Source organism: Prorops nasuta, unplaced genomic scaffold, assembly GCF_024137725.1.
Source record: "Prorops nasuta isolate Cenicafe-Biocafe unplaced genomic scaffold, Cenicafe_Pnas_1.2 PNAS00019, whole genome shotgun sequence".
NCBI classification, from domain to species: Eukaryota; Metazoa; Arthropoda; class Insecta; order Hymenoptera; family Bethylidae; genus Prorops; species Prorops nasuta.
Genome location: NW_027116816.1, coordinates 2603113 through 2616348, shown reverse-complemented (window position 1 = coordinate 2616348; position 13236 = coordinate 2603113). Strand labels below are relative to the sequence as shown.

At 39.3% G+C, this 13236-nt stretch overlaps 1 protein-coding gene across 13 annotated transcripts; it reads right to left on the bottom strand.

Moving 5' to 3' along the window:
- Positions 1-315: 315 nt before the first annotated feature.
- LOC136780499 (uncharacterized) lies at positions 316-13013 on the bottom strand. 13 transcript variants are annotated; one of them, XM_066738889.1, is made up of 19 exons: positions 12844-13013; positions 11225-11414; positions 9276-10628; positions 7794-7889; positions 7488-7667; positions 7200-7403; positions 6873-7123; positions 6596-6785; positions 6320-6509; positions 5493-5587; positions 5380-5403; positions 5228-5272; positions 5046-5112; positions 4793-4960; positions 4272-4419; positions 4092-4199; positions 3844-3996; positions 3529-3561; positions 316-2405 (listed from the first exon to the last, which is right to left on the bottom strand). In XM_066738889.1, exons 3-18 carry the CDS (start codon positions 10116-10118, stop codon positions 3534-3536), a joined length of 2790 nt encoding a protein of 929 aa, XP_066594986.1. In that variant the 5' UTR covers positions 10119-10628; positions 11225-11414; positions 12844-13013; the 3' UTR covers positions 316-2405; positions 3529-3533. The 13 variants fall into 13 exon arrangements, with proteins under 13 accessions (XP_066594986.1, XP_066594982.1, XP_066594984.1 ...); XM_066738885.1 differs by lacking the exon at positions 3529-3561; XM_066738887.1 differs by lacking the exon at positions 3529-3561 and having other exon boundaries at positions 5380-5400.
- Positions 13014-13236: the final 223 nt, after the last annotated feature.

Here is a 13236-nt window from a genome sequence, read left to right as displayed (position 1 = left end):
TTCGTATACAATCAGCAAAATTGCGTGGATTTTATTATATGCTATGGGTATAATTACATTTCAATGCACGTGATTCATATAGGTTTCTAATTTCATCGCGTTACGAGAATAATCGAGACAATTGCTCCTTTTAAATACTTACCAATCATCCAACTTTTCATAGTCAAAAGATTATTCATATAATTTACGACCTCTCTTTAAATTTATACTTTTTTGGCAAATTTACAAAAACTCTTTTACATACTCCGAAAATGCTTTCAGCTAAAAATAATTTATTTGGACCAGGCTTTGAAAAAACATTCAAATATGTTTTGGGTGATACTGTGTGTATGTGTGTATATTTATATGTATATATTAACCTTACAACAATGTATCATTGTTTGTTATAATTATTAAGATTATCATATAAACAGGCAATACGTATAAATAATCGACGTGTACAGAGATTTCATCGATGTTGTTTTACATTATACAGAACAATCTGAGTTTCTGTCCATAAATATAGCATTTATACGATTAATATTCGATAATATTGTATCTATAACAACAACAACTCTTAGAGGCACTATCGTCATCGCACAGAATCTTTTATAAAGCTATTGCCTTTTTGATAAAAGTTTTTTTGATTCCTTGAAATCTCACGATTTCTTTATCGAATGAAATAGATCGTCATGGCATACAAGTTCGTCATTTTACAGGTGTTAAGTATAAATGATTAAAATTGTCAGAAAAAGTTTGGAAATGGATTATTCATTGTACAGAATCGTAAAGGCGGAAACTGTCCAAGTTTCTTATCAGTATGCCACGTGGAAAGAATTACTGCCCCGAGAGACTCATCTACTTTCATTCGCACTAATGTATTCTTAAAGCAATTCGAGTGATGGAAGCGAAAAATACCATCGATTCTAGTTTACTCTTGTCCGACTTGGCCTATTTCCCTTTTTAATTATTTCCCTCATTCAGACAATAACATAAATTCATCCAGCGATACGATCACTAACAGTCACAGCCCATATATTTTATATTATCATATTGCCGTTATAATTATAATTAAACATTTGAGAGAGAACTTGCGATTAATAGAAATTACTTCGTTTGACTATTGTAGGCATGATTGATTCATATTGCTCAGATATAATTATATTTGTAAAACGGTTTCTCGTGAAATCAGTTCAAGAATGAAATAATGCAGTGTAATAAGAAAGTAAAAATTGTACTGCGGGGACTGTCATGGCTGAAAATATAATAATTAGTCTTCGCTTTATTTATTTTTATTATTGTTAATCCAATATTTTAATGTATATATAAATAAATGATTTGAAAGACTAGAATGCATCCTTTGTATATATAAACTTAAAGCGTGGTACATTTGTTGCAAGTCTTGTCCCATAAAATTATCTTATCTCTGTCTAAATCTGTACAATAAAGGGGTTAGCAACGTTCTTTTCAGTAATAAAGCATAATTGTCAGGTATACTTTGTTACTCGACGCAGAGTAGCCACCTACGTCAATCTAATGATTCTAATTTACGTTTAAGTGCATCGACCATCACTTATCAATGTGCTTGTCAGAACAACTTATTGTACAGCCTATGAAGAATGAAAAAATGGATTTACGATTACAATTAAAGAAACCTTCCTCTATTTTGCTATTTTTTATATTTATTATATAATTTTATCTCTAAGCTCTTAAGTAGGCCATCAAAAGCTGACTTTCATGAACTTTGATATTCGTTAGGAATTAAGCTTCTCTCGTATAGTCAGTATTTATTTTCAAGCTTTCTTAAAAAGTTCGTTCTAATCTGGGTATTTAAACATGTATAAAAAATGGAGTTATAGTGATTGATAAGGCAAACCGCCTCGATTTCATCTTGGTATTCTCAATTTATTTATTTCACCTGCGAAAGATAATCTGCATTTCAGTCCAGCTTAATGCGTATACGTGCATGTATACGAATTTGATTTTTCTCGATAGACAATAATAAAAAGCGCACGCATCCCCGGATTTCCGCGTCCGTGAGTCCTCTGGGAGGAACGGTATTATTATTGACTTATTTATATTATTTTCATAAATTTTTCAACAGTCAAGTCGCAATAAATTTATAAAGCAACAAAAAATAAGAACAAGCAAAAAACATCGTTAGTTATTCGTATAGAATACAAATTCAAGCCGCAAAAGCGCAAGATGAGGTAATCTTTAATCCATATATAAAATTAACATGATTTGAAATGATTTTCGACTCTTGCATTGTATATCTTTCTTATTAAATTATATTATAGCATTAGAACACTGTGAACGTATAGTATAGTAGTAGTAGTGGTGGTAGTAGTAGATAAGTACCCACAATTTTTTAACACAGGCGCATTGAAGGCTTCCTTTCCAAATGAGGAGTTCTTATGCACGTCCTGTAAACAAATACAATATTATATCAAAGGTTGAAAATGATTTTTCGACAAATTCCGCAGGCAATAATACACTAGCAGACCAGTTACTATGCAATTATTGTATAAACAGCAGTGGACACAATTTTAAGGATATCAATTTTTTCAGCATAACATCTTTAAATAATCTATAAAACTAATTTTAAAAAAGCGATTTTAGAATACATTTAACGCGTTTTAGTGTTTTTTGTGAAAATATGACAACTTAAAGAATATAGTCATCTTTAAAACTGAAGGACAATATGTTTATAAAAAAATACATTTTGCGGAGGGTAATTGGCTGAGTACTTTAAAAAAAATCGATCAAAATAGGTTGTATATTTCAGTAGATAGAACACTTCAAAGTTGTGAAACAAAATTTACTTTTACAAAATATTGCAAATTCCAGCTGCTGTGTATCTTTTAAAATATACAATTGAATTTAATCGGACTTTTGGGAAAATACTTAGTCAATAACGCCCCTTCAAGTTGTACATCTTGAATGTTTTATTAAAAATTATCCTGTGTTTTTAAAAATACCATTTTTTAAGTTGTCCTACTTTTACAAACAAAATACTGAATTATATTCACTAATAAATTATCCATTCAAAAATCACTTTTCTCCTCATTACTTTTACGCATTAGTCGTAGATGCGTTGTCGAAAAAAGTGATGTTCTTATTAAATTTATGACCAGTACTGCACATAAATGCACCAAAATGTAAATCGGATATTATATTCATGCATCAGCAAGCCGAATTTTAGAGCACCATGAAGAACCGTTGCAGAGATAAAACTCGAGGTAACAGTCAACATGCATTGCATGGTCCTTAACAAATTAAATAAAGGAAGTAACTAACAGAGTTAATCGGAACTAATAAAAAAAGAGCTCGAAATAGCGCAATTTGTTTAATGGCAGAATTATAAGTGACTGAGGAAAACATTTCAATTATCAGGGTCACAGTAACAAGCAGATGATTGTCACATCTGGAAAAACACAAACTATTTGTTCACATTCCCTTTTCAGCTACTTTCAGAATAAGATCTTCATGCGCATTATCGTCAATGAAAACTGGTGTTATTAAACTTCTTGCATCGTCTGGGCTTACCTATCTTATTCACTCAGTACTGGTAGTAGGGACCTTATTTCACAATAGTCAAAAGAAAGTAGCATTAGGAACATTTCGACTTTGTAAAATTTGATACATGCCATTTTGCATAATTATATACTAGAACATCTATGATGTTTTATTGGTATTATCAAATCTGCAGTGTAGAGTATAGAAGTTCGTGAGCTATTTAAACTCAATGAAAATTTATAATTTTCGGTCATTTAGATAAATCTGTGCACGAAAGTTCAAGCAAACGTCTATACATCAACGTGGAACCTAACGATAAAGCGATTAAATAAAATATATACTTACAATTCGATGCTTTGTATAGCGGAAGTAGGACACGTGCTGTCAGCTTTTACGTGACAATGTTTATGACACTTCATTTGACAATCTCTACACTCGTATCCCTGTTTACCCAGTCTTCGAGCCAAAGTTCTTTTACAGACTTCGCACACAGTTCCTCTGTAATAATCGTTATAAATTTTAACTGGATTCGTCACTTTAAACATCAGCAGGAAAAAATCTCATGGTTATGGAAAATTAATAACAAGCCTTACCCAGGCATATGCTTAGCAATAAACGTATGGTCATTAAATATGTGCAGCTTCGTCCCTTTTTTCCTCCATTTGCTCTTCTGTGCCAGTGAAAGAGGTACTAAGTAATGTCTGTGAAATAATCGTACGTGTTTGTAAATACATAATTTTTCTATTTTATTATAAACGTCTATATATACTCACTTTCTGATACCATTTTCCAAAGTTTCTAAAACAAGGGTTGACGCCTCGTTCACATAAGTTCTCGTGGACGTTCCGCTAATACCTGAGGCTTCGCTTACGCTAGATCTTCTGGATTGTTCTTCCCTTCCTGATGGCACCGTCAAGTGTCCTGAAGATTATAATTTACAAATGATTTAAAAATGCCTCGAATTTATTTTAGCAAATATATAAACACTGCAAGATCTAATATTACCACAACGAATAACTTACCAACGACAGAAACATTCACGAAAGAAATACAGAATACGAATGCAGGCACCAGTTACAATACCGAGAAACAAAAGAAATATGATGATATAGGAGGAGCTTATGAGTAACAAATGTAGTATCGTTTGATAATTAATTAACGTGGTAAGAGACAAAGAGTACTATAGATTTGTTTCAGATACATCCATTCCATCTGGATTTACGACAACCTAAGACGAGTTACATGCCAGGTAATATCCGCAAGACGAATTTCAGTCTAATTAAAATCAGCATACCCGATCCAGGATCACGTGCTCTGTCCGCAGATATGGACCTCGAATGAGCATCCTCGTGATTGACATCACCTTCAGGACCAACGGATCTGCTTCTCGTTTTCGATCGTGTCAGTCGTTTCTTTATCGTACCGAAGAAATCTCGACGTTTTCTTCTTGTCCTTCCTCTCTCTACAATAGCGAATATTTCAGTGGCTCAAAGGTACAGAACTCAAATTACAAATAATACGATAAAGTACCATCTTCACTTTATTACCTTCTGAATTGGATGAATTAGGAGTACTCTCTGGTCCCGAAGTAGCGCTGATTTCCTTTGTACCGTGCTGAAATTAGTTTTACTTAAATTAGACATTTTTTTCTTCGAATTAATGTCTAAAATTTTGAATTTTATCTTTCTTGCTCGATCTTTATTGTTAGTCGATTGACAATCAAACTTACCCCAGGAGATATCTCCTGCCAGTTCCCACTTTCCGTTAGAGTTACCTGAATTAGTGAACACACACGACACTCGAGGATGATTAATGCTTTCAGGCAAAGGTTATTTGGGTTTAGTTTGAGAAGTAATCATACACGAACGAACGATACCTTACCTTGACTAATTGTCTCTCAGACTGCTGAAAAAGAAAAGGAACATGCGATGTAGAGAAAGGGTCACGCGAAACGAAACGTTAGAGAGAATCGTAATGCAGAAAGAATATATTACCCTTTGCTGACTGTGTACGATGAGAGTTCCTTTATTACCATTAATTTGTCCACTTCGATACGGTGAGTCCACGACGTTACCATTGGTCAGAAAATCTGGAAAAATAATGACATAGCCTGAATATTGTATTTGTATCAATATCGTTTGGTTTTTTCACTATAGAATTAACTTTCTTCTCCCTACAAAGCAAAAATAATGCCAATTTCTAGAAATCTACAATTAAGTGATCCAATCGAATAAAAGAAAATGGAAAAATTGGGCTGATGGTAGTGCCAGTATCTATATATAAAATTTGTATCGAAGGGAAACATAGTCATGCTATATAGAGGGATTATAATACTCCATGCCGTCTATGTATGCACTATATTATGCACAGGATTTTAACGTAGCGATTATAACGCTACATGGAGAGACGTGCATTGGGGATATCAACGTCCACGACTATAACGTTATCCGAATAAGAACCGCGGAAATCTGAGTTCGATTAAACAACACCGAGGATACAGGCATTGGTGCAAAAGATAATAAAATTTTCTCCGCGTTTCCATGCGTCTCTTAATTTCTCTCCCTCTCTCCCTCTCTCTCTCTCTCTCTTAATTTAGTATAAACTCAATTAACAGAAGTATTTAAAAAAATGGCCAATTATTTCCCAAATTACAGTCTTTTGTACAATGTACCTCGATCGTCTTTCTCACTTCTCTCGGTTCATTTTCCACAAACATTGTACTCGAAAACCTTGCAAGGACGGGATATAGAAACTATTTGAACACTAAATCCACACATCACCAATGAGTGCAACGTCTTTCAGATAAGTAATCGGTAATTACCCCCGTCTGATTGATTGGTAGAGTCGTACAAGATAAGTGTGCTGTTACCATTGTTGTAGTTTAGACTATTGTTGCTGAGAAGATTTGTCGGGTTGTAACTACGGGTCGGTGAGACGGTTTTAATAGATTCCTTCACCTTGTAAGGTTTGGTCCCGATTTGTGGTACCTCAGCACCCTCGATGAAAAGGAACTAAGCGGGAATTATAAAGTTTCAATTAGTATTGCAAAAAGTGGAGAACGCTGGTGTAATTAATGCAGCTTTTATGTGCGTGTTACCTCTACGGTAAGTGTACCAGTAATCTCCTCCTCTTCGTAAGGTCTGGCTTGAAGAGGTATAATTTGTCTTTGGCTTGGATTTGCCAGAAGCTCCTCCACGCCCACGATGCCTAAACCTAAAAATTTGTGACTTCTATTGACGTGGTCGTAGACTTCTAACAGTACCTCCGATGTATTGTGGTTAACATCGCTGCAAATCAATATATGAATCATTATTGCGGAAGAGACTCGTGATGCTAATAATAGCTGAATCTCGCGCTGAATAAAAGTCGCGTACAATAGGAACGCTTCGTCCCACAAAGGGCTCTTGGTATCTTTCTTAATAGCAGTTTGATTCTTCTGAGGTGGCTCGTCCAATTCCACGACACAATAGGGCTCGTTACAGCCTTCGTGTCCTCCCAAATCGGCTGCCCTCACAACTTTCACTAATAAACGTTTCTCCCCTGGTACATACTGAGACTGCAGACCTCCAGAGTGCTGATGGTGTCGTTGTTGGTGTTGTTGATGCATCGTCGAATTTGACGAGCTCTGTAAACGTTAAACACGAATGAAACACACAAGTAAAAACACCTTTCAAGAAATCGTGACAATTTCGACAACTTACCAGACTGTCGTAATGCAAAGGCAAGGAGAAGGGTTGAGGAGGCGGTTCCCTCCATAATCGTGGACACGTGGGATACTGCGAAAGATTTAAGTGAACACTGGTACCCCTTAATGCACCCACCACAATTTCCGTCACGACTTCCTGCAACTGGCTTTCATCCAGGTCCTTCTTTATGGTACCAACAGCTGCTAAGGAAACTTTTACCTGAAAAGGAATAATATTGAAAGTTTAATCACGTGATTTGGTATTTTTCTCCAATCAACTTATTTCACAAGTGACGAAACTAACGTCTGGCCAACCGTCGCATTTCAAGTCAAGCAGAAGCTTCTCGGTGATGCACACGACGTTGAGACGTGCACGAAAACGATTGACGTTTACGCGATAATGATTGACCTCCAATTTATCGCCTTTTTGTCGAAATGCCTTCAGTTGCAGAGCTGGGGTGGCTTCGCAGTCGCAAGTAATCGTCTGTAAAGCGTAAGAGTATTATCAATTGGTGTTATTACCAATCTGCCAGTACATACTGCAGGCGTCTCTCGTCAAGGAACCGAAACTAATAAGAGATGCTCGCGAGATTGCGCGAGAATTACTCACCACGTCATCTTTGGAATCGCATTCGCAGAAGATATTGGAGAGAACGGGTGGATGCGTCTCAGGAAGCACTCGTACAAATTCCACGCCAACTCCATGCTGTAACAATACATTGCTGATCGGTGTAACTTTTTCTATGCGTGCGTGTGTAAGCGCACGCACACAGAGGCAAGATCACACATAAATACAATTAATTATTCATGAGAATCAGTTTTGACCTCGCAGCTCGTACAGCGATTTATGACGCGAGGAATAGTTTCTTTAAAATAAAACAAAACCTACATGATTGATGCAATAAAAGTCTGCTTACTTTACTTTGCAGGCTAAACTGTAAACTCAGCCCGGATATTCGCTGAGTTTGCAGATCGACGGTGCAAAATTATTCTGCGTTATAACAATCGTAAAACCAGAAATAAAATTTCTAGAGAATTCGTTTCTACCAAAGTTGGTCAAGAAGTTGTTATTATTATTCTATAGCACGGTGTAATATGGCAATGGTATCAGTATATGATTCACGTAATCGTGTTCCGGCTCTCAATGATGTATGGCAAATAGCGTTATATCACACTTCCGGCCAGGCCAATTCGCTCAAGAAATATTCAATGGATTCGGCTCTCAAATCGTATCTCGGCGGACGATTAAAATATTTCTCTTTACGAGACGTGCATTTCCTATCGAAAATTACGTAGAAACGAGATTGCTGTAGTGTCCTTTGATAAGCGAACGATATATAGGTCGACCGGGAGAAACCGGATGTAACTCTGCTTTAGCTGAGACGCGAGTTATTTTCGGCGCGTGACGTCATCATTTTCGTAAACACCGAGGCCATCAATGGTCCATGACGAAACATTTTCCTCCGACTTTGTTAAAGTGGCAAAAAAAATTGCAGTCTATAAAATGGAGGCTCGATTGTGCAAAAGCTCCGATCACGGTGCGCTTTTATGCAGCTCGAACGTATACGAGTGCATGGGTTTCGCGGTTAGCAGCTGACACCGGAAGTTGGTCTTGCAGCCGAAGAGGAAATTATTTAGCACGATTGCATACAAAGTGAGAGATTAAGTTTGCACCGCAATACTAAATATGAGAATAATTAACAACAAGACGCTGCGGGCTCCAACAGTCTCTCGTACATTACAAGAGTATTTAATCAATTCGGAGCTTTTAAGCTGTCCCCCGGGACGAAGATGGAGCCACGAAGACGGATGAGCGGCCCCGCCATATGCGGCAGTGCTTCCTATCCGAGCGATTGCTCGAAGGAGCGCGTAACTTGTTTTGACGAGTTCCTCGTGAGAATTGCACGCGGCTTCCTATAGCACGGATATCAACGATGCTTTCGGGACGGTTGGAACGGTTTGAAGCGTTGCCAAAAATTGCGCATTATTTCGCCCACTTATAAGAGTGCATAAGCGGGTCGAAAGAGTAAAACGATCAATTGGTAATATTTGCGACAAAGATTTTGGAGGGGGGTGGGGAGCAATTGCTTACTTCGTCGACGGATCGAGTAGTAAAGTCGTTGAGGGAGACGACCCAAGTGGCGAGGAGTTCGTTGAGTATAACGAGGTCGGAGTGCAGCCAGACGATGAACTCGTTTACCCAGCGGACGGCTTCTGCGTCGGGTCCGGTGGCCGTTGGCAGATGGAGGGCCTTGGAGCTTCTGGCTGGGCTGAGAAGCGGTCCACCGGAAGTCTTCCTGGTGAGTCGTTTCCGGATCGGTGGCGTCGGGGGTACGTAGCTACCCGGGGAGGAAGTGGAGAACGTTCCGGTGACTGCACCGCCGCCACCACTGGTGTTACCACCTCCTACCGCCCCTGCTGTCACCGCAGCGTTCGCGGCAGCACCAGCGACACCACCAGCAACACCACCTGTACCGGTCGAAGTCGATTTTGCCAGCAACGACGATCCAACCGATCCTCCACCGGAAGCTCCTCCAAGCTTCGACCTATCGAGCCCTTGAAACCTCGCTGCGATCCCCGTTGACCCTCCTCCTCCTCCTCCTCCTCCTCCTCCAGCAGCAGCAGCAGTAGCACCACCCCCGGTACCACTTAGCATCACAACACTGCCATCCCCGTGGGCAAAGACATGGCCGTCCTTTGCAGCCGACCCCGTTCCACCAATCTCCGGCTGCACGAAACGATTGTACACGAATTTTCCGACGCACAGCACCACCAAACCGAAGAGCATCCAGCCAAATATCAGCATCGATAATGTATCCATGGTCGTGTCACCAGACGAGTCGAAACTGCATATCAGATCGTCCACCCGCTCGGCCAAGTCGGCCATATTGCCCCATCGTTCTGCCAACCAAGTCCAATTGGATTCCAAAAACATTCTTTTCTATTTTCACCCGCGAGCGCGATTCCCCACCAGATCCCTCTTTTTCTATTAATACGACGCGCATATACCCTGGCTCCTCGGACCGCCGAAACTACCGACCAACCAACGACCGACTTTTACTCTCTCCTTTCCTCAAATCCCACCAACCGATCCGGACCAGCGCAGCTTCTCTAAACGCTTCTTCTGCCTCCACCGTCCAGTCGGATTTTAACCAAACTTCAGGAACCGACCTCTGCTCCTTCCGCCACGACCATTCCTCCTTTCAACCTTGACAAAGCTCCTCCATCACAGCTCCTTACTCTCCTCCTCCGAAGGTTCTCCAGCTTTGCGTTAGACTGCTGCAGTCGTATCTCTCATTCTTCTCTCCTTCATCGAACGAGCACTGCCACGAGTATCGCTGACATTTCCTCCCATGCAGTACACTATATAGCTTGACGTTTGACGCTTGGCACTTGTTATACCGACCAGTACCTTATAGTGTTCAACCTGTGCTACGTCGGTCCCCTGCAACAATGGTATATACGAATGATAGTTAAGCGGTGGAATATATTAAAATGCAAGTGGAAAAAGAAAACTTTGCGAATCTACAGATAAGATAAGTATAGGACACTTTACGGTATAACGTAATTTATATTAACTATAGTACGTCGCCGCTGAAATTACCACGACTATAACAACAGTCACCAACGAGTTTCTCTAGACTCTATACACTATATATGTGTATATGTATATAATGTTGAAAGATATTTAAAATATCGTTGCATAGCTCGAAACGAGGGAATACATTGTATATATAGTGTTTGTTCGGATGACATGCATACGTGCGTCGAATTAGTCAGCGCACGAGTAGATCGCAAGTGTTTTCCATTTCTGACTAAGAAAACAGATAAAACGCTTTTATATCGCGCGTATGGTCAGGGTCTAACGCCAAGTTCCTGGTAGAAATGTGAAATTTTCATTATATTTTATCATCGTATATGGTTGGACTTACCACGAGTAAATTGTGATAATTGGGCCAATTAAAGTCGTACCAGTTAATTGGATGAAACTTTTGTCGAGATCTCTCGAGCTTTCACTGATTTGCAATGTTTTTTACTTACTCGTTTACTCCAGTCGTCAGAGGATAATAATAGACGTTGGATACTATTCTCGTGCAAAGAGAAATCTGGACTTGGATTTTCTATTATTCATTGATGATCAGATTGGCGCGTCGTTCGTGACTCGGACCAAGCTCTTCGTTCCTCGTGCATTTAATCTTCCAGCTGTACTTAATGTCACGGCATCGCAGATCTGTAAGGAGAGCAATTCAATTACGAGATAAGAAACAAAATCCACTCTTCGTTATTCATCCTAGTGAAATATGATTAGCCGAACTATATAGTATACCCTTCTGCGAAAACAAGACATTTCAATTTTCTCGTTCGACAAATAAAGTTGACGGGATAAGAGGTGAAATTTTCTTAGCTGATAAGAGTTGGCTGATTCAACATTCGCCAAACACACACAAAGACTGATAATCGTGATAATTATTTTTGGAGAGTAGCCAACAATACTGTCTGGTCTTAAACCGGCTTATTCACTGCTTGCAAATTGATACCAGGCGAAGATCTGTTCTGCTGAATTGACAATAAGAGTTCCCTCGTGCAAATCAACATTCACAATGCGAGACAATTTATATCCTTTCTGAACATCAAACCTCTAGCGCACCACGAGGCATTCGAGTGACAACAGCTGATAGATGTTAAGCCTGCATGCGTTCGAGCACATTTTTTCTTATTCGAAACTCGCATCAAATGATTTTATTACGACAAAACTGCCAACATTTTTTATAATCCATAATGAAAGCCGCGTCACTTTTAACCTACGATGAAGAAAGGTTTATTTTTAACATTGATTACAAATTTTTATAGCCTCGTAATCAGGTCGACAACTTCATGTTGTTGCACGAAGCACTCTGCACGATTAAACCGTTATAATGACATAACCGTAAAGTTCAAAAGTAAATTATTGCTAGGAAAGATCAACAAAAATATAAGTTTACTCACGTTCCTGCCAGAATTCAGTTGCATTTATTGAGTGAAAACAGTCTCATTCAATAATAGCAATCTAAATAGTTACCTGCTGGGTGCTGCACGTTTGCATGTGCAAAGGCTAACACGTGTTTGATCGTTACAACATGAAATATTTACAAAGCAGTAACATCGCCAAAAAGCACTTATCATAAACAACTTTCATCATCTTCATTATCAACAGACCTCCGTTATTACAATAATTGGCTCGACTCATTAGAACACCGAGTAAAATAAAAATACTTATCAAAACTGCATAAAACCTTCACGGTCGCTTCAACAATTTACCAGAATTTACGGCAAATATTTAACGATGAAAAATCCCAGCTGCACTTTCACCAAGTCCGCCCAGCTCTTTTATATATATATATATATATATTCTTTACACTTTTAATAAAATTCCAAAGTGTCATAATTTTGACATTGTAATTCGCCAATCCAGCTTATCGGAAGATATTAATTGGTACTGTGGAGTTTTTGAAAGGGAGCACACGAGAGATCGATGAAAGAAGGCAGGTCTCGTGTGTGCGATATTTCGAGTAGGACAAGCAGTTTTGCGACAAAGTTAATTGGCTGGATGAAAGGAGTTGGAAAGGTCTGCACTGTCTATATTCTATAGGAAGGAAGGAAGGAGCAACACGTGTGCCTACCTGGACGTTTAGCAGGCTGTGAGAGGACAGACAAGATCGGCCTTATCTACTGCGGCGTGTACGCCAGACGAGCGACGCGCGCTAGTCCGCGGCGTTCTGACTGTTCTGACTCTGACTTTCGATTAGTCTGCCGCCTGACTGACTGAGTCTGCCAAAGACCAGTAGAAACGGAACGGAAGAGCCGCCACGCCGTCGACGGAGGGGCACTAAATCCCCCCTCCCCCACCTACCCAAATCCCTAGCTCACCAGATCCCCCCAGCATTACCAGCGGTTGCTACTATGCATGTAGCTACGTATGTACTGCACGTCTGCGTCTCCCACGTAGCCAACACACAGCGATATAATCGCTGCAGGCGACTCTTTCCAACACGCATGCCACGCATCTCCCGCTA

What these genes read in the sequence shown, in the direction of transcription:
- LOC136780499 (XM_066738885.1), bottom strand. Translation starts at nt 10,118, where the DNA reads ATGTTTTTGGAATCCAATTGGACTTGGTTGGCAGAACGATGGGGCAAT. An exon ending in CTTTGCATTACGACAGTCTG is followed by an intron (nt 7,124 to 7,199) that starts GTAAGTTGTCGA and finishes TAACGTTTACAG; the next exon opens with AGCTCGTCAAATTCGACGAT. An exon ending in CTGGTACACTTACCGTAGAG is followed by an intron (nt 6,510 to 6,595) that starts GTAACACGCACA and finishes ATTCCCGCTTAG; the next exon opens with TTCCTTTTCATCGAGGGTGC.